The sequence below is a fragment of the Columba livia genome, chromosome 16 (assembly GCF_036013475.1).
Source record: "Columba livia isolate bColLiv1 breed racing homer chromosome 16, bColLiv1.pat.W.v2, whole genome shotgun sequence".
Taxonomy (NCBI): Eukaryota; Metazoa; Chordata; class Aves; order Columbiformes; family Columbidae; genus Columba; species Columba livia.
This window is the reverse complement of record NC_088617.1, coordinates 5,798,020-5,821,944: the sequence shown is the minus strand read 5'-3', so window position 1 is coordinate 5,821,944 and position 23,925 is coordinate 5,798,020. Positions and strand designations below refer to the sequence as shown.

The following is a 23,925-nucleotide window of genomic DNA, read 5'->3' as shown; positions in this document are numbered from 1 at the left end:
TTCTTTGCAATGTCTCAGATACGCATCAAATTGTTTTTCAGAGTTAAAGGAGAATTAAATGATCTCTCTCTTTTTGTCTATATTGCATTTTTGTGCACAGAAATCAATTTGACCCTGCTGTGAGTTGCTTTAGAAGAGTGTTTTCCCGTGCGTGTCTTTGAAATAATTTTCTGCAAAACATTGCCAACTGTTTAACGTTTGGTTCCAGCTCTGGAGACAGCACCAGCACTTTAGCCACGCGGTAAATGGCACTGGGCTCCAGTGAAGCTCCGGCCGCTGCCCCGCACGGAGCCCGCAAGCCCTTCCCGAGCTGTGGGTGCCTCACTGCCCACTCGGCCGGGGGCAGCGGGGGTCCCTGTCCCCGGGTCCCTGTTGCCGAGCAGTCCCTGCCCTGTGGAGCCCCCGAGACAGCAGGCAGCGCTCCCACAGGCCGCCAGCAGGGGGCGGTACAACCCAAGCGGCTCTGCTGCCCGCGGTGCCCAGGACCGGAGCGGCGCCGAACGGAGCCTGCCGTTGCCCTGGGGTCCACCGGTTCGAGTCTCCCCTCAGCGGTTGCGCGGCCCCGGACGCTCTGACCGCGTCAACCCCGCTCCGGGTGTGCGTCCGGCCCGTTTCCGTCTCCGGGCACGTTCTTGGGGGCTTCTCCTTGTGCTCTTGCTCGCTGTAGTGTGGGTGTATCTCACCAGGCTCTGGGGAGACCTCTATGGGGCACGGATGCTGCCATGCCTGGGCAGCATGGGCCCTGCTCTTTGGCATCGAAATTGCTCTTCGGTTTGGGAGCAGGGGAATCGAGGGAAGGTGTGGATGGGATCTGTGACGTCTCCCTGGTGCGTAGGAGCTGGACGGGGAGCGGGTACTCACAACCATACACAGCAGTTTAGGCATGAATGGGGATGCTGAACCAGGTGGGTCATGGGCAGCTGCCCGCCCTGCCAGCCCCTCCATGTTCCTCACCCCCCCAGCCCCGCCGTGTTTCTCACCCTGCCAGCCCACTCCAGCTTTTAGCTCCTCTAATGCCTCTTTGTCTCCTTTCAGTGTCATGCTGGTATTTCGCGGCTTCTGCACTGTGACAGGATCCTTGTACCAACTGTCACTGGACTGACTGTGGAAGGGAAATAACATATGGGTGAGTTAGACCTTAGTTCTGCTCGTCAGGATAATTAATTCATTAGCAAGGTTCAGCACCAGGTTTGTTTAACATGAACTCCCTCTCTTGTTTCAGCTGCAGTTTCTTTAGAGCAGTTGGTATCTCCCTAGAAATAGGCTTTTATTTACATAATGCTGACTCCAAACCCTTGAGTGGTTGTAGGGGCTGTAATTTATCCCCTGAGGAATGTCTGGACAAAGCACAGCACTAATTCTGCCACCTGCACTGATGATGTGTCTGAAGAGACTATGTCAAGTCTCTATTAAAAGCTGAGAATAAGACAGAAAACCTGAAATCTTTACCTACAGAAGATGTATGTGCGTAACATAAGGCTGCTGCTAATTCTTCCTGGGGATTAATAGAGACAATCAAGGACACTTTCACTCAATGTTGCTTTTCTTTTTGTAAGGCAAAGCTTCCCCAAACCTGAGGCGAGACAGAAACATGACTTTGAGGCTATGTTGCTGTCTTTCAGTCAAATGGAAATAGCTGTCTTTATTTTAAAAGTCTCTGTCGGCACCGAAGTGCTGACGCTTTCTGAGACAATGAAATGGACAGGAATCCATTTTGCAGGCTGTAAGGAAGGCAAAAAAATAAATTGGGAGAATGAAGAGTGAGGAGGAATTGAGGTGTTCACAGCGCAAGTGATTGGAAGTGATGGGAAGAAGGCAGAAAAGGGATTTATTTGTTTAAAATACAGGACTAGGTTTGACTTCAAGGTGCCCGTCGCATCACCGAGGAATCCGCGCTGCCGTGTGTGTGCTGGGGTGCAGGGCAGGGATCCCCTGCAGACACCCCCAAACAGAGGCAGCGCCCCCCTGCCAGCCCCACAGCCTGTGCTGGGGCTCCCGGCAGCCCCGCAAGGGGGTCACAGCCTCTGCGGCCCTGGAACAGCTGTCGGTTTGTGGAAGTGGCCAAGCTTGCCCTGTGTGGGGCCAGAGGAAAGAGGGTGAGCTGGGGAGCCCGCAGTGTGCCAGACCTGGAAAGGTCAGGGTGCAAGATGTGCACCCAGAGGAATGCTCGGGGCGGCACTTGGACCCCAGCTCAGTCTCTGCAGGTCCATGACAGGCAGATGCCAGCAAAATCTTGCAAAACACAGTGAAACCAGCACCTGCCCAAGCAGCTGGGGAAGGATTTGTTGAGTTTCCTGGGTCTTCCTGCCTGGTGTGACCTGGTTCCCCCCACGAGTCCTTTGGCCTGTGCTGCTTTTAGCATCGCATCATGCAGCTCCCATGTCCTGGTGAGGTATGAAGACATGTCTGCAAAAACGTGTCTATTTTTGCACTGCAACTTGTCACATTGCACCTGGCTAATGAAATTTGTCCGTCCTCTCTGGCCGATGACATTATGCTCATTTTACTTCAGTTCACATCTTGGAAGCAGAAAGTTTCCTGTCTATAAAATTCCTGCAGACATTGATTTGTTGTCATCTCACGGTACCGATTTTTCCCTGCCTCGCTGTTTATGCTCGGCATTGCAGATGCATCCAGAAATCGATGCTGCTGCTCTGGCTCCCGACAGGCAGCTCCAGGACCTGCTGCCCACGGCTCTTGTGCTGGTTTTCCTGCCCGTGGTCTCTGCCGTGGCCCTTCCCCGGGATGATGGTTCTGTTTCCCGAGTTCCCTATGTAGGAAACTGCTCGGGTGAGTGATCAGACACGGGTAAATCCTTTTGACGTCTGCCGACGCACAACCTGCCACGAGCCCAGGGTCAACGCGAGCCTGGGATGGGTTTGGCAAGGCTCGCCATTGTTGTGAACAGTGATTAGTATTAATTAAGCTGCTCTGCCCTTGTGCACTGCTGGCAGTGGAAGCAGCAAGCCCAACCAACTGTAAATCTGGCTGTGGGGATTGTGGGTTTCCAACAATCCTGGGCTAAAGTCCAGTCCCAGAACTTGAGGAGGGTTTGATTCTTCAGTTCTTACTAAAACTCTCCAGCTCATTTCTGGGAGATTGGAGTTAATGTTTTGACAAATCCTGTTGCTAGAAATTAGCTTTTGAGTCTGGCTCTGGGAGGGTTTGCTCATCCCAACTCGAACACTCCGCAGGTGGCGTTCCAAAGGCACATGTTCACTGACACCACTGTACTGGTTGGCACAGCATTTTAGTTTGAGACGCATGTAGTTCTCCTAAGTTTTCCATAAGCTTCTGCAATTCTGAGCATTAGAGAAAAACTATCAGTGAATTTAATAATATTTAATAAAAATATAGTATATATTTACTTTAATATTATTCTTCTAAAGTTCTTGTTGCTGTTTAACCTGCCATCTTGCTGAGCCGCAGCCTCGGGGCAGTTCCAAGTTCCAGAGGCAGCTCCAGAGCATCTTTCCTCTGTGGTGTTAGTCTTCCCATAAGCGCTTCCACTTTCCAGCATTTGTGTTCTGATAATCTTTTCATGCATTTCTTGCAATACTTCATTTTAATGTATATTCTCTTGTCACTGCAGAATGGAATTCAGCCTTCTGGTAAGTGATATCTAAATCACTGCTGCAAGGAGAGGATGAAATACGGGTGTGTGAGGGGGAGGCAGAGGCTGCGACTGAGCAAGAAAAGCTCGCACAGCAAGAAGAAATATCTCCAGCACGAAACGTGCTGCGTTTCCCGCAGATGCTGTGTACCGCACGTGCGTGTTGTACGAACACGGCTGTGTCCTCTCGCCATTTAACTGGGAGATTACCTGCTCTGTATGTGCAGCCGTGTTGTGCGTATGCAATGACTCAGGTGTTTGTTGCACACGGAGCGGCATCTGGAACCGCTTGCTAATCCATGTCTGCCCGTGCTCAGAGCCGCCTGTTTCCAGCAGTGACATTCCTGCCGTGTGTCCAGAGCTGAAGCAGCGTCCGCTGAACCTTCACTGTGCATTTGGGGTCACCACTTGACCCTGGGCATTGGGGTGAGGCCCTTTGAAAGGGAACCAAAAAGGAGAAAGATGGGTGGGTTGTCCCTAGCAGTAAAAGCACATCAGGGCAAGCAGCAGAGTCAGCCTCTCCGTCTCTCCTCTTTGGTATTTCCACCTCTCCTGTGTTTGGTTTTTGAGGAAATAGATGGTATCTCTGTTCCATCCCTGTTCCCCAGACCCCTCTCCATTCCCTCTTTGCTGCTGGTTTCTCCTGGGTCTGTCCCCACTGAACACGGGTGGCCAGACCCGAACAAAGTCCCCAGATAAGATCTTCCTGGGGCTCTGCACAATGGAAACTTCCCTGAAACCCGGCCAAGGTGTCTGCTCAGGGAGATTTTCACCCCTGAGGGATGAGATTTTCCTTTGAAATACTCATTCAGATAGCATAAGTGTTGCTTATTCAAGATTATATTTTTTTCTTGGCTTTATACATTTCATTACAACTTCATTTTTTACAGTCAATTCATGACATCTTTTACAGGTACAACTGGAGTCAATTTGAAGCTCAGTCTTAACAAAGCCAACATTTGTCAGGCTTCTGTAACTTCTCTGCATCGCTTTTTGTCAAGAAAATCTTTTTCCAGTGCTGCATTTGAAACAGGAATGAGCATTTCAAGTCCCACAACTTTTCAGGGACTGGGAAAAGCTGATGATTTCCTACAATAAGGCTCCTCGAATCCCTGCCTGTACGCTCTGTGTGCTGCCTTCCCGTGCAGACAGCCCCGTCAGCCCCCTGTCACATTTAGACGCCTCAGTAATTCTCACCATTTCCTAAAGAGTTGGTTTCCTCCAAGAACTGAGGCCACCAGCACCGGGCAGCCTTTTTAACCCAGAGCAGGGGAAACGGCGGTGAGCGAGTGATCCAGGCTACAAAGGGCAGTGGAGCCGGCGGTGACGTTACTGGTGTAAATCAGGAGGCGGCATCGGGTGCTGCTCGGGGCAGGGGCACAGGGTGGGTGCTCACGAGACAGGGGTTCGGGGGCAGAAGGTGTGTCTGCTTGGCTGCAGGTTTTATATACAGGCAACTTTTTCCATCTGGGTTGCAGGACAGAAAGGGAGGACGGCGCAGAGTCTCGGCGAGTCCCGAAGAGCCTGAGCGGAGCCGGGAGCCGTCCCAGCGCTGCAGCTGATGCAGGTGACACCGCGGGCTGGTGGAGGCTGTGAGGGGACAGGGTGACCTGTGCTGGTGGTGGTGTCACCTGCAGCTCTGGCAGGACCTTGGTGATGTGCCTGGTGCTCGACTGCTTTAGTTTGAGATTCTGCTGTGCACCGAGCTCCTAATCATCTGCCTATGTCTGTTATTTCAAAGTTAAATTTCTGTTGATAGTTATTATTTATAACTTTATAGTTAGTTTATTTTTATCACTTGAGCTTTGGTTTATTGCTTTTAAAAGTTAGAACAAGACAAATCCTCAGATGCTTCCCTTGGCAAAGGCCCCCAGCAAAACACGTGTAACTTTTCATCTATGGAACACAGAGATAACAACTGCTTCAACAGCAGTTTGGCTTTCTTTTGTGTGAACATGTAGGATATTTGGGGCAGGTCCCAGGGGACAAGGACAGGGCTGGTGTTGACCCACATGTGTGGACATGACCCAGGTCCTGCAGCCCCAGGCCCAGCACAGGGGGGTTCTGGCTGCACCTCGTTCCTCATGAGGTCACTGGGGGCTCTGGAATCTCTGCCCCCGCTTCCCACTCTGCTGTGTGTCTTCCCAGCAGGGGACTCTGCTGGAGATGACGGTATTGAAGCTTTTTGGAATCGTCCTTTTCTGTGGCCTCCTCTCGCCCTCCCAAGAAGTCCTGTCGGGTCTGTCCTGTGCCGTCAGTCCAGGGGCGATGCAGAACGGTAACTAGAAACATGAGCTGTGTTTGGTTGGAAAGCTCTGTGGGGCCATGACGTGGAGTGAAACTTCCCAAGTGTCTTCACCTTTATTTTACAGTTCCTCGGGGCTGCAGACTTGCAGTGTCTGGCAGCCCCCGCTGGGCTCGCGGCTCAGGGAGATCTGCCCTAGAACTGGGACACGTTTCAGCACCAAACAGCCACACAGAAGTTCAGGGCTATGTCTGGGTTATTTCCTCTTTTTGTCTTAGTTTTTCATTTCCATATTGGAGCAGCTGATATTTGGCAAACAACTGCTGTGATGTTTAGCAGCCATGTTAATATTTGCAGTTCTCCAGGAGGAAAAAAAAAGAGGCTTGTTTCAAGTTGTTTCTGTTGAAAAAACAAAAAGCAAAACAAAACCAAACCAACCAACCAAAACTGCTTTTCAAATGGGAAATGAGTTGCAAGTTAAACCCAAGTGGTGTTGTTATCACCCTGGCAGTGTCCGACTGTCCTGCAGTGGTCAGTTGGACGCTTTCTCCTGCTGGTTCGGTCGCTACGGGCAGCTTTGGGTTAGTGCATGTTGTAAAAACATCATCCCCTGTGTGATCTGGCTCCACTGTGACAGCTGATGACCCCGCAGCGGCTCTGGGGCGGGGGGTGTGCTGGTGCTGGCTTTGCCAGGCTGGGCCTGGACGGGCGGGTGCGGCTGGTGTGTCCTGCAGTGCTGTGTGTCCTGCAGTGCTGTGTGTCCTGCAGTGCTGTGTGTCCTGCAGTGCTGTGTGTCCTGCAGTGCTGTGTGTCCTGCAGTGCTGTGTGTCCTGCAGTGCTCTCTGTCTTGCAGTGCTCTCTGTCTTGCAGTGCTGTCGAAGACCATCCTGCAGAGCGGGCTCCTCCAGCGGCACCTGCAGGGCCTGGTGCTGCCCAGCATCCTGGGGAATGGGGGTCTGCTGTCCGCCCCCACCAGCATCACTGGGTGAGTGCAGGGCAGGGGCTCTGCGGGGGCAGCACTGCAACCAGCAGCTCCGCAGCAGCAAACCTGAGCTGCAGCTGCACCCTTGGCCACAGCAGTTATCCTCATCTTGTGGTGCTGTTGAAATTCCAGCCCACCAAAAGTTGTGTGTGTGGATGGTGAGGTGCATGGCAAGTTGTGGAAGCAGATGCAGAATGTCAGCACTGCTGCTGCTGTTGAGATCTGAGACACTTGACAGCACTGAGCAATGGAGGAGGGGGCTGCAGAGAGCAAAGCTGCCTGCTCCGGGAAGTGCCTTCCACCCCAGTGTGCTTCCAGGCTGCCCTCATTCAGGGTTCAGCTGCAGACCCGTCTCCCACCATGGAGTTGCTACCTTGTGCTTACAGTGCTCTTGCCTCCAGCTGGGGGTGCCCCTGGTGACATGGGTGCTGTGTGTTCCTCAGTACATAGAGCTGTGCCCCTCTGCTAGCAGAGCTTTCAACTTGTGCCGCTTTTGCTGTTGTTCGCAGGCTGCACCTGGTCAGGTCTCAGCTCCCCAGGCTGTCGGTGACGCTGCTGTCGGGGATCGGGGTCCAGCTGAGCATCGCTGCCGAGCTGGAGCTCCGGGGCAACTGGTGAGTGGGTGCGTCACTGTGAGAGACCTGTCCACAGGCTTCCTTCTGTGCCATGTTTTGCACCTTTTATGGATTTCTAGGTGTTTCTTACCTGTAACAAAGTCATGGAGTAGAACAGGCACCAAGGGATGGCTTGTGGCAACTGTGATAAATTGTGGTGCGGTTTGTGGCCACTGGCTTTGCTGGGTTTCTCTGCTTAGAGGCCGAGAGATGAAATCTGTTTAACCCATTTGCTTTTTCAGCTTGGTTGGCCTTCTTTCAGACCTAATTGATATCTCGGTGGCTGTGAACATCACTGCAAACATTAAATGCACGAATTTTGAATCGGGCACAGTGCAGGTCGTCATTGAAGACTGCCTCTGCATTCTCGGGGCCATAAAGATCAATCTCCTCTCTGGGTAAGTGCCTGTGGATTTATGTTTGCCATCGCCTGCAATCCTCCTCTCTTTATCCGCTGATCTGGACAGGCTGCCAGGACACAGATGGTGCTGAGCAGATACAGGGCCAGGCCTCGGGGAAGTCGTTTCTTTCCCATTGCCAAAGCCGGTTGCTTCAGTGGAGCTGGGAAAAAATGTGATTGTTGGAAGATGAGGGTTAATCTGCCCTGTTTGTCTGTGGAAATTTAAAGAGGTTTGGTGCCTCTTCCGTTGCACTTCCTTTAATTTACCTTGTGAATTGATATCCAAAGGGTGGGAAGTGCAGGACAAGGGGTGTTCCAGGAGAGCAGCTTCTTGCCCTGGTTTCACACTCTGCCCTTGGCTGCTGTCACAGAAAGATGTTGGACATATGGACTGTGGCTCTGACCGCTGTGGAGATGTGTAATTCCATGCAAATGTCCCTTCTCCCGCTCAGACTTATTAAATTTTTGGCAGAAAGAATTTGCTGACTTCATGTATTGATGAATGCAGCAATAAATTGATCATGGGAAATATTTTCTTTTACTGCTTTTGAATTACTCACTTTTCAGGTTCACTGAATTTCTCCTAATTATTTTTTGCATTATGCATTATATTTCAATCAGTGCAACAGCTGGTTTGAAACAGACTGTGTAAGTGAACAGAGGAACACAGCTCACCCTCTCTGGGGTCACATTTTAAGCGTTAGCAGGGTAGAAGTGATGGTGTGTAGGATGTGGGCTCTGGGGTAAGGGGGAGCGAGGATGGACGCATTTGGCTTCGTGGCAGTTCCTCAGATGCATCTATAGGCAGAACTTGGGCAAAAAGAACAAGACATGATGAATTCCTGCTGGCTGTGGCTTGCCGACTGTGCTGCTGCACGTTCCAACTCAATAGCCCAGTAATATATTGATTATCAAAAGTAAATGGCTCTGCGCTGCCTGCAGGCATCCTGCATCCCTGAGCGATCTGTTCAGCAGCAGCGCTGCAATGTTACACAGCAGATTTCTCCTTGTTATTCTCCATGTAAATTGTTTCCTTCCCATAACTAACATGGAGATATTTCGTAATGGCTCCACCTCCCCTTAACTACAGCACTGATTTAAATAGCAGCCAGCTGAACGCAGGTGACGCTGCGGGGGGCTCACTCCTTCATTGCAATGGTGTCTGTACCCCCACAGTGCTGGAACCAGCCCAGTTCTGTCCCAGTGAGGCCAGCAGCTCTGTCCCCTCCCGCTCAGCCCCGCTGGTGTCACCTGCAGCAGTGTCCCTGCAGGGATGGCTGGGGACCAGCGGGGTGTGAAATGAAGGCTGGAGATGCCTTGGTCTCCTCTCCTGCAGCTGTGTGTGTAGTGATGAGGAGTTTTATTTTTTTCTCCTTTCCAGCTTACTGTCCCTATCAGTAAATGAGATAGTGCTTAACCAGCTGACAGCGACTCTGCCCGGTTTGGTAAGCCTGAAGATTGCTCTCCTTTCCTAGCTGAAACACAGAAGTATTTGGAACAGCATGCTGGGAGGTCACAGCAAGCTGCACCGTTATTTGGTGTTGCTCGCCATGTCACCAGTGCTCATTGCCAGCCGGGCTGTGCCCGCATGTTTCTGCCTGCCGGGCAATGCCTGAGGCACTCCTCAGCCACAGCGGTGCCCTGGGTTTGGTACCCAGCTCCAGGGATGCTCCACTGCCCCAGGTCCTTCCCAGCTGCTGCCCGAGGCCACGCAGCCCCTCTGCCCTGGGGATTTGGACAGAAGGGATCTGGGCAGGCGAGGGTGCTGCTCCTGCAGAGTGGTGCCCAGGGCTCAGCGTGTCTCTGTTTGTGTTGCAGCTGTGTCCAGTGGTTGATATTGTGGTCAACCTGGTGAACATCCACCTGATGAGCACTCTCAACGGTGGGTGTCTGTTGGAGGGGGAAGTGCTGTGGCCACATTTCCAGCCTGGTCCCAGGGCAGGAGCTGCTCCCTGTGGGGCTGTCACCGAGCCCGGGATTCCCGCCAGCAGCCTGAGGGAGCTGCTCGCACCTCGGCCCTCCTTGTGCTTTTTTTATACATCACCCTCGGCTTCAGCTTTTCTTTGATGCTTTTTTTGGGGCTGCATTCTGAAGGCAGATCTTACCCAGCAGAATTTGGGGATGTTTTGGCTGTTTGGAGCAGCAGTGAGCATCCCACAAGCTGTGTACACTGGGGACCTGGGTGTGCGGTCTGGCTGGTGGCTGGTGGCAGGGGACAGTTTGTGTTGCTGCTCGTTTCCTGACATTGTAACGATGTTTCTTCTCTCTGAAGTGATGACGCCAGTTGGTACCGCAGGAACGATTCACTACCAGCTGGCCAGCCTCCCGTTTACCTCCGGCTTGTTCCTAGAGCTGGATTTGGATGTAAGTTAGTGCTGGGTGACAGGACCCTGCGGGTGTGACTGTGACATGGTGACTGTTCATCCTCGTCCTGGGAGCACTTGTCTGCTTCCAGTGCAGCCACAGGGAGGAGCTGGGCTGATGGTTTATTTCTGGAAGCTCTGACTGAATATTTAGATCCTTACCCAAATCACCACTAAGCGACTGCGTGCACTTTTCCTCAAGCCCCCGTTTGCTCTCATTGCAAACTGGTCCTGAGTCTGCCCCAGACTGCATGTCTGCTCTTCGTCACTGCCGGGACAAGCAGTTTGCATCCTCGCCCTCCTGCAGGCTGGGTGCAATTGCTTTCTGTCTTGCTGTTCAGTGTCCATGGTGGGTCAATGCTAAACCAAGCTAATGGGCTTTTTTACTACTGTCTCACTGGGGAGAAAAAACAAAGAAAAAGAAACCAGCAAAAACCAAGCAGTACTTTCAAACAGGAGAGCTTAAATAGTGGCTAATGAGAAGTGACTGGGACTGTCACAGACCCCACACCCTCCCTCTTGAGGATCTGGGCTTTGAAGGGTCGATGTAACATCCGTGTCCTCTCTCCTGGCAGGGTGTGGTGCAGGACGTGGGAGGCAGCATCATCCCCCACGACTCGTCCCCCTCTGCTTTACCTCTGCTGCTGGACAATCTCTTTGTCATGGGCGTGCGCCAGGGCTTCCTCAATGCTGTGGTGGTCCTCATGTTCCAGATCCCGACGCAGAACCTCACCTGCGCGCCCGGAGCTGTGAGTGTGGCAGCCCCTGTGCCACCCCGGGGAGGTGGTGAGGGACACACGCCAGCGTGGCCGTGGCTCTGTGCAGGCTGTGCACCATGTCCCTGTGCCCATGCGTGCACGTGCTCACCTGCTAATGCTCCAGCCCCTGCGCTGCCTCCTCCCTGCTCCTGTCGGTAATCTATAGCAGCACATGCAGCCATCAGCCATTGTCGCCGTACAGGCACCCCAGGGACACCTATTGAAACCAGTCGTGTACTGGTTATGCCACAGACTCCCAGAGGTCTGTCATCCATTTCAATGAGTCTTCAAAATATCATCGAGAAGAGCAACTTTGCACACACAATGCAATTCTCCAGGCATATGCATTTTTTGTACCTCTGATCTGTATTTCCACTGGGAAATATTAGGGGTCCACACACTGGAAAATGTGGAAAGCCCTTGGGTTACGTCTCCTGCGGCTGGTTGCTCTCACCTTATCAACTGACCAGGAATTACCCTGGCAGCCGAGGAGCAATGGAGCAGGCGGGGGCTCTGGTGCTGCCGCCTGTGTGTGGCTGAGCTGCCTGGGGACAGGGGATGAGGGAGGGCTGGGGGACCGGCCCCAGGAGCACAATGAGCTGTGGGGACAGGAACACAAGTAGGAGAGGGATGGCCCTGGCAGGACAGTGTTGCTGGAATCGGCTGGAGCACTCACTGGGGCTGTTCGTGCTTCTGTTCCAACAGTTCTCTGGTGCCAGCCAGCTGCAAGAAGCCATCATGACCCTCGCTCCCACGGAGGTGAGTGGCTTTTGCTGGTGCGAGGATTTGTGTAAACCTCACCAGGTCCAAGGCCATCCAAGTGATGCACCTGGATGTGCTGGGGAGCTGCTGCCCCAGGTCTCTGCTCCTCTGCTGCCCTCCCCATCGCTCTGTCCGGCTGTGCCAGTATCGCTCTGTCCTGGTCTCTTCCAACCCAAACTGTTCCCTGATTCTGTGCTGCCACCTGCCTGCTGGGAGCAGCTCAGGGGCTGGAAGTCTGACCCGGCAGTCGGTGCCTGCTCTCCTGCGTCCCATTGGCTCTACCCGAAGTTCTCCCTCTCCCTAAGCAGGGGAACGTCTCCTGCAGCTCCCAGCATTGACAGAAAGAGCTGGTAGACATCTGTCATCCCCCGTATCCTGGGCACCTCTCATGGCCGCAGCCCCTTGGTGTCCACCTGTGTCCCCCCAGCCCCTCACTGCCCCAGCAAAGAGAGCTGACCTCTGCTGCCTGACCTATTTGGTCTGTAAACTGGGCTTGTCCAAGGTCTGTGTGACCATGAGGGAGACCCTACAGAGTTATGGGTCTATGAGAGTCCCCCAGAGAGCTGCCTGTCCCCTGCCGGGTCAATGTGTGAGGTGCAGGATCCACCTCCACATGTCCCCAATCCTCATAGTGCTCTGTCTGCCATGGAACCCATCCTCTGAGCATTCAGCTGGCCTTGGCTGGGAACCCGCTTATCCTCTTGGAGGAAAACCAAGCCACCCTCAAGCTTTCGGTGCTGATTCGGGTGTTTGTTAATTTGGATGGATCCATCCTCAACCTCCTGCTCCTGAAGGCCGTAAGTGTGGATGGCAAGACCTCAAACTGGTGCAGGGTGCAGCTGGGCAGGTGGCTGCCAGCTGGGCTGGGGATGTCTCCACCGCCTGATCCTCCCCCTCTCTGCTTGCAGGACCTTGGGCTCAACGTCCATGTGTCAATTTCTGGAGGCAAACTGGTGCTGGGCTTATCCCTGGGCAGGTAAGTCATCCACGGGGGTGCTGGAGCTAAAGCAGAGCCCCAGCCCACTCAGTCCCTGGGCAGCCCCAGCCCACTCAGTCCCTGGGCAGCCCCAGCCCCTGGGCCGTGCTGGGGGCTCTGGCTGGCTCAGGGGAGAGGTCTAGTTTTCTGGGAAGCAGTGGCCAGAAGAGAGCAGGACAGGCTGCGATCCATTGGGGATGCTCCCAGTGCTGCAGCAGTGTGTCCCTTGGTGAAACAGCATGTCCCTCGGTGGCATGGTGCTGCAAGAGCTCCTGGGTGATGTCAGAAGGGACGGGGTGTTGCACAGATGCGCTGTGACACAGCCGGGCACCGCTGCCCTTGCACAGGCTGGGGACGTTCTCTGATGTCGCTCTGGAACCACTAACATGGAATGTTTCTCAGTGTCTGTCAAACCGGCATTTCATTTCCCCAGTCTGGGCATTCTCTGGCTGGCTGATGGCACAAGAGGGAAAGGGACTGCTGGCTTTCGGGAAATGTGACAGCAGTGGGAAAATAGTAGGAGACTGGGGGAAAAGGCTGGGTCAGTTTTATAACCAGGAGAAATGAGGTAACTTGAATAACTGTGAGACTGTCAGCTTGACTGGGATCCTGGGCAGTAGCTTGAAAAGTCTGGTGTTGGCCATGAGTGATAAAGGACTAAAGGGAAGTACTGTCATTAATGCCAGTCAAGGTATGATTAAAGATTGGAAAGCGTTTCTTATAGTGTGAGGCTTGAGGATTTTAAGCCATTTCACGTGTCAAAGAGTTAGATTTAGAAGCAACATTGGCATTGCTTGTATGCAGCAATATAGAGAATAGAAATGCATCAACGGGCTTTTAATTCAATAGACAAAGATATAACAAGATTCAATGGAAGTAGAAAAGAGAAATTCCAAGTGGAAATAGAGCATATGTTTTAGCTATGGAGATAGTTGTGTGATTGCAGTGATAGATTTGGAGCTGTAGCAAATTTTCCAGAGCTCCTGATCTGTAAACTCAGGCTGGGTGCTGCTCCTACAGCTCCGCTCTCAGGCGGCTCCTCTCGAGGGTCAGTAACTGCCCGGGTGCGGAGCGGAGGCGGGAGCCAGCGTGTGCCCTGCTGCATTTACACACAAATAAAAAATCAGTTAAGCTTTTATTTTCCTATTTTCTTCTCTCCTGCAAGTGTGGCAGTGCCTGCTCTTTGTGTTACAATATTGTGATCCCTTATGGACGCCGCAGTGATGCCTCCCGGGTCCCTTGCGCAGGGGCTGGGTGCGGCGATGGGATCAGGCGGTGCTGGCCTTGTGGCTGACGAGCCTTTGCTTTCCTTTCCCTGCAGCACTTCCATCTCCCTGGAGTCCTCTGATGTTGGCATCAGTGATGTAAGTCTGGGTGCCAGGCTGGGCTTAGTCAGGTGGGCAGAGCAGCTCTGGGGCAGGAGGGGACACGTGGCCGCTGAGACGTGTCCTGGCTGGGGTGGGTAACAGCTCTGAGGGTCTCGGTTCTTCGCTCCTCTACTCTGTGGGTTGTAGCAATTCTTCTTTTGCTTCTTTTTGTTGTTGTTGTTGTTCTGCCTTTTCTAATAATGCAAATGTAAAGCCTGGAGTCTGTTTATTCATCCCTGCTTGGCAAAGCTTACACGGAGCTCCAGTGGGAGATTTACCTGGTAGAGAGATTCCCAAAGGAAGGATGAAATACAAATCACGGAAGAAAAGTAGACTTGCTTTGAAGAAAAGAGGGACTGTTTGTTCTTGTGCTGTGTCAGCGGGCAGTGGTTTCCAGTCCCAAGGACGGGGGGCTCCCAGCGCTGCTGCACTGTTTGATGCTCCATGTCCATGGCAGCGCCACTCACTCTTGTTCCTCGTCCGGTGCAGATCTCGCTGCTGCAGCCCCACTGCAGCAGCCTGCTGGCGGAACGGCTGGTGCCCCTTCTCAACGGTAAGGCGACCGGCAGCACTGTGACGTGGGAGGGTTCGGGCCAAGGGGCAGAGGGATTTGTGTGTGACTGGACCTGCAGCAGGAGAGCTGGGGCGATGGAAAGTCTGCAGTCCCCGTTCTGAGCCTGGGCTTAAAAGTCCCAACCTTATTCTTGCACTATTTGCCCCAGCTCCAGCCCTGAGGGTCCTGGTAGTGATTGGTGGCAGAGAGTGTCAGGAAAGCCAAAATGCATCATTCCGGTGATGCTGCAGCGTCCGTCCCCCCGTGCAGCTCCGCTCCCCTGGCAGCTCTGCCGTGCGGTGGGAACCGGTTCAGGACCTGTCTGTTCCCCACAGGAGTTCTAGAAGTCGGGATCCCTCTGCCAAACGTGCTGGATATTCCCTTACTGAAGGTGGATATTCAGATATTGGCGGTGAGTGTCCATCGGGCTGTTTCCCCACAAGGCACCAGTGTGGGTCACTGAGACCTGCCAAGGGAGTTTAGTGTGCAAGAGCTGTAGATTTTAAGCATTGAAAGGCCAGAAAACGTTGCTCTGCCTGACCTCCTTCTGAGCACTTCATGCCCATGAGTGTCAACAAATCGGATCTGCAGTGAGGAACGTTCAGCTCCCTGGGCAGGTCCTGTCCCCGTCCTGGCTGCTGTTTCCTTGGAGAAAGCTCTGGGAGCAGCTCAGACCTGGGTCTGGGAGGCTCTTTCCAGTGGCCCCATCTAAAGTGTCCTGAATTACACCAAATTCCAGCCCTGGGCACCCTGTAGATGTCCCAGAGCAGCTGGGGTGTTCGCCGGTGCTTCCCAAAGGGTTCTGTGCCATAGTCCAGGCCTGCCGGGAGGATTTTTGTGGAGGGTTTGTTGGCTCTGTGCTGGCCATGGCAGCTGGGCCATGACGTGGCCGTGTTGCTCTTGCCCCTTTGCAGGGGCTGCTGGTGATCGTGGTGTGAGCACAACAGCTCCAGGCGCCGAGGGAGGGGAAGAGAGACCGGTGGGACGGAACATCGAGACCAGCATCATCGCTTTTATTTTCTCAACTTGATTCAAAATTCTTTAACATTTAAGACACTTTAAAGTTAATTGGCTCACGTGAGCGGTAAGATATGTGCATAAGCCATAACCTGATAGACAGCTCTGTGTACAAATATTTATATAGAGAAATTATCATGATTTGGGGATCACAGAGCAGTTGCATGTGGTGCTGCAGTGCCATTGTTAAATTTGTTCTGAGGAAAAATTGTTCTTGATATAATGAAAATATTTCACATGGCTTTCTCAGTAAATGTCGCCATCCACGATCAGAAAGGTCTGAAGTGCTGAGGGGGAGCTCAGGATACATTTGCCATGTAACTCTTTAATAAACATTCTTACTTTCTTAGTGTTTGGAATGAGGTTCTGGTTTCTGATGCTTCTCAGGGAGAGTATCTGTCCAGCCTCTTGCTGTGGGACCTGGTTCCTTTGTGACAAGATACTTTGGTTTTTGGTCTGAAAACTTTTTCTACTCCAACTTCCCCAAAAAATTACACTTGGATATTCAGTGGCTGCTCGTGGCTGGGGTGACCTACTGACCAAACGCTAATCCACATGCAGAAATCAGAATGAGGTTGAATTTCCAAAGGTCATGAAGCATTTTCCAATAGAGTCTGGACACGCCAGTACAGCCGTGGTGCTGGTCCAGCGGGGGTGGGGGCTGCCTGGCCCTGTCACACCGAGCAGGACGGGTGTCCCCGTCACCCGTGCCAGCAGCCGGAGCGCTCACAGCCGCCTCGGGGCTACACGGTTCGTCAAACTCGGCGTCTCCATCCGTCGTTTTGCCTGCAGGCTGGCACAAAGGGCTTTGTTAGCACAAGGTTTTGTGCTGGTTCCTGTGCAAACACCTGCTGTATGGTAAGTAAAGTTTAGACTCTTTTCTGCGCTCGTTTGGCCAGCGCTTCTGTATGCATTCCGGTTTGCTGGGAGGGGATTAATTTTGCTGGCGCTACAGAATAATCTGTGATTGTCGCTGTCCTGGGGTCTCTTTGAGTTGAGAAGGAAAAGCGTCACCGCGAGTCTGGGATCACGGAAGAGTGGAAATGTCGTCTTGTGTGCCTGCAAACGGCTTTTCCTCCCAGGGCTCGGCCTCTGTCACATTGTCTGTCACATAGGGCTGAGCAGAAGGGGCAGAGGAGCCTTTTCTAAAGGAAAGGGCAGTGTAACCCGGTACTTCTGCAACTCTAAATCTATTGCTCTGAATTGCTGGTATGTTCAGGAGTAAACCCAGAGCAGGAAAAACTGCAAGTTGGAATTCACAAGCACTGGAACAATCCAGTCCCCAGGAGAAACACCACGGGGGGATGCAGAGCCAGGCAGAAACGCCTGAAGCCAGAATATCCACTGGCAAATAAATACAGATTTTTACTACTGTAGTTTATTCCTTTTGGGAAACTGGTTTAAGATATATTAGTCAAAGAATAATGGTTGCAGCTCTACCAGGAAACTTTTATTAGGAGCAGTTCCCACTATTGCCAACTTCAGGCATTAAAATCATTAGTCAGGTCCCCAAGCTGGGCACATAAACCTTCAGGGTTTTTTACTCCTTATAATAAATCCACTTGGCTTGTTTTGTTTGCTTTCCTATTTCTGAGTCTCTGAAATATGAGGTTTTGAAGTGCTTTTCAGCAGCTCCAGAGGCCAGGAACCCTGTGCTTAGCTGTTGCAAGTGGAAGCAGATGTGTGTGATGACCATGGGTTTGTGGGCAGCCCCGTGGCCGAGCTTGACCAGAGCCTGTGGTCACAGCGTGGGGGCTGCTCCATCCCAGCACCTGCCATGGGGCAGCTCCATCACCACCCCACCCTGACAGTGTGGGCTCTCAAGTCTCTTGTGGGTTTTGTTGGGTTTTATTTTTCTCCCCCTTTATTTTGCTGAACAACCTCTTGAGCACAGAGATGAGTTTGGTCTGTAGGAAAGAGTGTCCCAGTATGGATGGGCGCAGCTGCTGGTGCCCCAAGCAGGCATGTGGCACCGTCCGTCTGTCGACAGTCATGTTTCCATCAGCGTTTTCTCTGTGATGGGCTTTGTCAGAAATATAGTTTTGAAAATATAACTGGCTTCAAGTCTAAAATTAGAAACCACTGTGCAGGCTGATTTTTTTTCTTCTTCTTTTTTTTTCCCTTTCTAGCCCAGGGAAAACCGCTACCCATAATGTTCCCATAGTAACGTGAGGAGTGGAGGAAAAGCAGACGTGAGGTTTCTTGTTGGTAGGGGCTGTGTTGTTCTGCAGCTGAGAGGCACAGGGCTGCTTTGAATCCATATAAGTTAGTGGAATTTTCATGCTTCCTTAATTAAATGTAAGGTCTGGACATCTGTACTGGTGCTAGTTCTTAGAAAAATTCACCTGGCTTTAGGTGCAGATTGTTGAAGGGAAAAAAAGTCAATAGTCATATCAGAAAATGCAGTATGAAAGAGAAATCTTTAATTAAAGTACAGAACATTGTTACAACCCATCCTCTTTCTGCAACAAAAATACCAAGAGCAGGACTGGAAGAGAAAGCTGCTAGTGCAACGCTGTTATCATCCTAAGTCTGATAAGGTGGTGTTTAGATAAAGCAGGAAAGCACATATTCAACATTTCAAGCAGTGACAAAACACAAGGGCTGATTTCAGCGTCAACAGAACCATTCTGCTCCTGTTTCAGTCCGGACACCAGAGTTCAGACCATGGTGCTCTGCTCACCCGCCCGGGCCGGCAGCTGCAGGTCACAGGAGACCAAGACGTAGTCCTGCAGGGAGGATGGGCTGAGGGGGTCTGGCAGCCCCGGCCCCCCCGGCACAGCCACCGCTGGGCAGCGGGGACAGAGGAGCTGGGACTGCGCAAAGTGATGGAACGTGGTTCTGCGGGTTAACAGGCTCGAGGAGCAGGCTCTGATTTGTTCTGCAGCCAGGAGGTAAGAGTCGCTCCCGAGTTCCCTTTAAATCAAACACAGCAGGGAGCAGCTCAGATGTCTTATTTCTTACCTTGTGAATCACGATGTTGACATTGGTGTAGGTGAAGTTGGAGATGTGGGGCAGGATTACTCCTTCACTCAGGACCTCTAGGAAAAAAACAAAAGGAGGGGCAGTTGCTGTTGGGGTGCTGCCTCCGTCCTCGTTGCGTGTCCTCGGTGGCGGCTCCGCTGCAAACCCACCGTTGAGCTGGGCCGGGACCTCCGCACGCAGCGTGGGCAGGAGCAGCTCCTCCAGCAAGGCAGCCTGCCAGGGGACACGCGGTCAGCTGGAGCAGGGCAGGGACAGCAGGACAGGGCTTGGGATGCTCGCTGCAGCTCTCCCAGTCCCACTGGACCTGCTGCTGAGCAGCGAGCACCCACAGTTCACATTTCCTTGCTGCCACCCACTGCCCGGGGGGTTTTGGGGCAGCCTCAGCTGGCTGGTGCTGCTGGGGTGACCAGGCTGGCAGGGGACAGTGCTGAGGTGGGGACTGGTGCACTCAGCAGGTGACAGCAGCACAGCACAGGGATGGAACACAGCTGTGCTCGGTCAGTTTGGGGTGTGGGGCTGCGGGCACCTACCGGCACAGGACCCACATTGGAGGCAGCCAGGCTGAGGTCATTGTCCCTAGAAAAGAAAGAGCAGCACCAGAGCTACTTGTGAGGAGTTGTGGTGAGAAGTGGCTTTGACCCCCAAACACCAGGGCTGAGCCAGCAGCAAACTTGGTGCCCAGGTGTGTCCAAGCAGGGACTGGGGCTGGACTGTCCCGGGCACAGCAGCGAGGGCTTGAGGAGGTTTTGTCCCCCAGGACCCTGACAACAGCTGCATCGGGCAGTGAGTGGGCTGGGGATGCTGCGGGGCCGCAGTCTGGAGCGGGGGTGCCCAGGAGCCCCCCAGGGCCCCCCGCTGCAGCTGTGGTTGCCGATGGGGCAGCCACAGGCAGTTCCCCTGGCAGCGGTGCCGGTGGCGTGGCAGGAGCAGGCAGGGGTGCTGGCGTGTGCTGGTTGTCTGCGTACGCCTGTGCTGAATGCGGGGGATGGATGGTGCAATTCCCACTTTTCTCTCTACGTTACTGGATTCTCATTGTTTCCTTCAGGGTAGAGCTACCTCTGCAATGGCCAAACCATGAAAGCCAAGAAATTCCCCAGAGCACTTTGCCTCTCCTGTCCCTGCTCTGATGGGGACATGTCCCCTTTGAGGTCATGGCAGAGCTGGGGACATTACTCTATCGCTGCTGCAGAGATTGTCATCCGTGTGTCGGCGACGCTCAGGAGGAGTTCCGCAGACATGTCCTGAGGAAAGGGAGGGCAGGATCAGAGTCAGCAAACAGTCCTGCATCAGCTCTGAATAGTGGGATGCGATGAACCCATCCCTGTGCTACCACCTGTGACACATCCCTCATTCCTGCGCTACCCAACAGAGGGAAACGCTGCCGGGGACTTTGAGTGCTGCAGCAGGTAAAGGCCAAACCAGCCCCTGCAATGACTGCAATCGCTGGGGCTTGTGGCAAAGTCTTTGCTTTCCTGTTTCCGTGCAGCTCGGACATGCTCGCAGGGCTCACTCACCACGTGCACGCTCACGAAGCTCTGTAGCACTGGCGATCCTGCCCCGACGTGCACAGTGAGGAAGAGCTTCAGGGCTGCCTTGCCTTCCTCCAGCACCATCCGCGGCGAGCTCCTGAACACAGCTTGCAGTGTCACCGGTACGTCCTCCTGGAACAGGGAGCCCATCTGCCGAGGGAGGGGGGTTGTTTTGGGGCATGGCAGGTGCCGGGGGGCACTGCCTGAGACAGGGCTGTGCTGCTCGGAGGGACAGCATCAGTGCCAAACCTGTGTGATCTTCTGTGCCATGGCAGCGGTGGTCAGCGGACTCTGAAAGACAAAGCACAACTGGTGAGGTGGCTGCCAGCTGCTTGGGCTGTGCTGGGGCTGGTGAGAGTTGTGCTGCTCATGGGGACACACAGGGACCTTCCTGCACACCAGCATGGGCTGGGAGCAGCAATTTGCTTACTCTTCATGGCAAGTTCTCTATGCACTGTCACACCAGCAGCATGTTTGGGAGCCTGGGGATGCCTGACTCCAACAGATACTCAGAGACACCCACGCTTTGCAGGGTGCACAGCTCCTTGAAGCCATTCGTGGGGCAGGGCTGTCCCTCCAAATGCAGGTTTTCTACCTCTTCCTTGCTTACTCGCTCTACTCACCGGGATGGTCATGTTGAAGGCTCCGGCCATCTCCAGGGCGAAGAAGAGGCTGGTGTAGAAGTGCTCTGAGAGTGCCAGGGTGAGGTGGGAAGGGCTGGAGCTCGCGGGCTCGGGCATGCTGAAGGGCACGGGGCTGACTGGCAGCGGGATCGCCATCCCCGCCACCTGGAAAGTTGTCTGCAGGGACACGGGCAAGGAAAACAGGAGTTTGGGGTGTCTTGGGCACATAGTGCTGGGAGACAGGTGCTGTCCTGAAGGCTGGAGCTGGGCTGGGAGTGCTGGAACACGGGGACTCACCTGCAAGGAAATGGTGACTCCCTGCTCGGAGAACACGGGCGCAGCCAGGGGCAGGTACTGGACCTGGCAGTTCGGTGTGACGGGGAACTGGGCTGTGAGGTGAGCAGAGGGATGCTCAGGAGGGGCGGGAGCAGTTAGCGGCAGGTTGAGCTGGGAAGTGTCTGGGTTTCCCGAGTAAAGGGATGGGGATGGAGCTGGGTGGGGGAAGCAGGTCCCAGGGAGATGACAGTGGCAGAGAGAGCCCGTCCAGCCCCATGACCTGCTCCAAAATGAGCCCCGGAGCCGTTTGCCTGTGAGGACACTGAAAGATAGATGCTCACCTGTCAGAGACATCAGCTGCTCATTTGGGAAAAGCAGCAATTTGGAGACTTCTGGGCAAATCTGTAGAACAAAGAACAGAAAGAGAGGCAGTAGATGAACACAAGGGTCTGCTGGCGTCAGCTGTCCCAAACACCTCTGGTGTAGGTGTCCCAATCGTCTGACCACGCGGCAGCAGGAGATGGAGCCCATCAGCATTTGGTCACCACAGGGTGAAACACCAGGGTGGCTTAAAGTGCTCCAGTTCTTACAGAACTGCACAACCTGGTCTTGTGCTGTCTCATGCCTTTGTCTTACCTTATTGACGTTAATCTCCTTGTCCATGTCTGAACTAGAGGACTTGCTGGATGAAAACAACAGAAGATGTTAGGCAAGAGCCAGCTTGGCCAAGCATTGCTGAGTGTCTTTTATCTGACTCAAAAAGCAGCCAGAGAAAGTATTGCCATTATTTTCTATCTTCTATTAGGCTATGATTACAAATCAGAATCCTAAAACACTGAGGAATTCCATTAAAAATGTTCCTACTTCACTACTTTAAAAGATCCAGTCCCTTATGAGAGAATGAATCTCAAAATGGGGGGAAACCAGCCCTGCAAGCAGAACAAAGTTCCTCCCATGCAGATGAAGTTTTGTGGTAACCTTTGTAAGCGTTTAAGGCAGCGAGCAGAGCTCACTCACATCACCCTCCTGCCTACAAGGGGTTGTCCCTCAGTTTCGTCTTTTCCCCCTTTACCCAGGTCCCAGAGGAATGAAAACTGCGGGGTCGACCTTTCTGTGTCCTCGGTGCTCTGCTGCTCCTCCAAGGTGGGTTTGCAGGCAGAGGTCACAAGCTTCAGGTTCCCCTCGGGGGTCATTTCCAGGTGCAGGTCGGCCAGGATGGACAGTCGCATGGCCTTGGTGCTGGAGCTGTGCCGGGAGAGGAGGAGACTGGGGTAGGGGGAGCCCCCGTCCCATTCTCCCTGGGACCCTGGCTGCCGCCGTCCCACGTCCCCGGCACTCACGGTGCGGGGGTGACATCCAGGTCCACGTCAATGCTGAGCCGCAGGCCGGCATCCGGGATGAGCGACAGGGACAGCTCGGTGACTTTGACGGAGTTAATTTGCTTCCTGCAGGAGCAGAAATGAAGGTATCGGGAGGGATGTGCAGCCCCTGGCTGCTCTCACAGGGGGCAAAGCCTAAAAGCCCATGAGATCCATACAATTCAGGGACAAATAAGTGCCCAAGGGTGGAGCCAGGGCTGAGACCCCAATGGAGGAGCCAGGAGCTTGTTCCTAAACTGCCCTGGCAAACAGCCAGGTTAGTCTCCAGGAGGAATTTTGCCCATGTTGGCAAAATACTTTTGTGGCGATATTCAAAGCGGTAGGTGGCAAAGCCTGGGCAAAGCCGAGCTGCAGACTCACCTGCTGGGCTCTGGGGAGCTGGGAAGCAGGTCCGGGGCTGTGGGGGCCACGAGGTCCTGCCTGAGGACGTTCTCCGTGTGCGGCTTCGAGACTTGAGCAACTGCGAAACAGGGCAGGTGCTTTATGAGACCCTCTGGAGCTGGTGGTCCAATGCACAGAGCTGGACAGGCTGAAATCTGTCCAGGTCACATGCATCCATCCTTCGCTAACCCCACTTCTATCCCTCACTAGCCCCCCTGTAGAGAGGGGATGGTGAACAGCAAAAGGTTCTGGTCACAGTGTTTGGTATTTCGGATGCTGCTGCCTCCCCTCCCTGCTGACAATGTGGGAGATGCGGGATCTGGACTCACGGTAGCTCAGTCCTGATGGGGTGAGGATGCCCCCACAGTCGGGGGACCTGGTGGCCTGAGCAGGGACCAGAAGGCTCAGGAAGATGCTCAGGGCGCAGAGCGTCGCTGTGTCGGCACCTGGAAAAGGAAAACACCCACGGCAGATGGTGAGAGTGGCCCTGGCCCAGCCACCGCAGCATGGGGACACAGCTCTGCTCCCTGGGGGGTTCGTGAGCTTGTGTGAAATTTGTGGAATCCTCCCACAAGTCTGTAAGCTGGAGCGGTGCCTGCAGCCACCTGGCACCTGCTGGAGAGCACATATTGGCCTAAAACTGGTGTAAAACTAGCAAGTAAATGGGAGCTAAAATTAGTTGAGGAATGAATGTAAGTTATGGAAGAGGCTAAAATCAAATCAAAAGGTGAAAGTGTTACCTGTCTCTAAAAACATTTGGAATTGTTTATAATGTTTGTAATGCTCTCACAATATTAAGAAAACAAGTAATTCAGGCTGTTTAACCTACATAAAATATTCATATTTATATCAGTCTTTGCAGAAAGCAGACTTCTGATGAGAACTGAGCCTTGCAGAGACACCCCAAAGTAAGTACAAGCAATGCCTATACCAAGCTGTTCAGTTTGCAAATGAACCTTTACCTTTCCTGGCCAATCTTCTCATTCTTCCAACTCAGCCTGTGTCTCGCCGTGGCCACACCAAGGATTTGTCCTGGCTTTATATATCTTCACAGCTAAGGCTGGTGGAGCAGAAACTGGCAAAGAGGGCTGGAAACCAGGAC

At 53.3% G+C, this 23,925-nt stretch overlaps 2 protein-coding genes across 3 annotated transcripts; one reads left to right on the top strand and one right to left on the bottom strand.

The window, feature by feature from the left end:
* The first annotated feature begins 983 nt into the window (after positions 1 to 983).
* Positions 984 to 18,284, top strand: LOC102091974 (BPI fold-containing family B member 4). Its single transcript, XM_065032094.1, has 17 exons — positions 984 to 1,126; positions 2,628 to 5,180; positions 5,762 to 5,891; positions 6,729 to 6,843; positions 7,350 to 7,454; positions 7,697 to 7,852; positions 9,236 to 9,299; positions 9,673 to 9,736; positions 10,127 to 10,218; positions 10,793 to 10,966; positions 11,681 to 11,734; positions 12,370 to 12,534; positions 12,646 to 12,713; positions 14,035 to 14,077; positions 14,570 to 14,633; positions 14,969 to 15,045; positions 15,548 to 18,284. Exons 2-17 carry the CDS (start codon positions 5,175 to 5,177, stop codon positions 15,569 to 15,571), a joined length of 1,401 nt encoding a protein of 466 aa, XP_064888166.1. The 5' UTR covers positions 984 to 1,126; positions 2,628 to 5,174; the 3' UTR covers positions 15,572 to 18,284.
* On the bottom strand, positions 18,052 to 23,925 carry BPIFB2 (BPI fold containing family B member 2). 2 transcript variants are annotated; one of them, XM_065032093.1, is made up of 16 exons: positions 23,786 to 23,925; positions 23,153 to 23,269; positions 22,803 to 22,902; positions 22,404 to 22,508; positions 22,171 to 22,329; positions 21,700 to 21,745; positions 21,405 to 21,465; positions 21,085 to 21,176; positions 20,788 to 20,964; positions 20,414 to 20,455; positions 20,150 to 20,314; positions 19,809 to 19,876; positions 19,166 to 19,211; positions 18,785 to 18,848; positions 18,615 to 18,691; positions 18,052 to 18,379 (listed from the first exon to the last, which is right to left on the bottom strand). In XM_065032093.1, the coding sequence occupies exons 1-16, from the start codon at positions 23,805 to 23,807 to the stop codon at positions 18,311 to 18,313; spliced, it is 1,410 nt and encodes a 469-aa protein (XP_064888165.1). In that variant the 5' UTR covers positions 23,808 to 23,925; the 3' UTR covers positions 18,052 to 18,310. The 2 variants fall into 2 exon arrangements, with proteins under 2 accessions (XP_064888165.1, XP_021137737.2); XM_021282062.2 differs by having other exon boundaries at positions 22,171 to 22,308.

Coding starts and splice junctions, on each gene's coding strand:
- BPIFB2 (XM_065032093.1), bottom strand. CDS start 23,807: ATGAGAAGATTGGCCAGGAAAG. Junction 22,509..22,802: donor AGCTCCCCAGAGCCCAGCAG/GTGAGTCTGCAG, acceptor CTGCTCCTGCAG/GAAGCAAATTAACTCCGTCA. Junction 21,466..21,699: donor AGGAGATTAACGTCAATAAG/GTAAGACAAAGG, acceptor TTTGTTCTACAG/ATTTGCCCAGAAGTCTCCAA.
- LOC102091974 (XM_065032094.1), top strand. Junction 6,844..7,349: donor GCCCCCACCAGCATCACTGG/GTGAGTGCAGGG, acceptor TGTTGTTCGCAG/GCTGCACCTGGTCAGGTCTC. Junction 15,046..15,547: donor TGGATATTCAGATATTGGCG/GTGAGTGTCCAT, acceptor GCCCCTTTGCAG/GGGCTGCTGGTGATCGTGGT.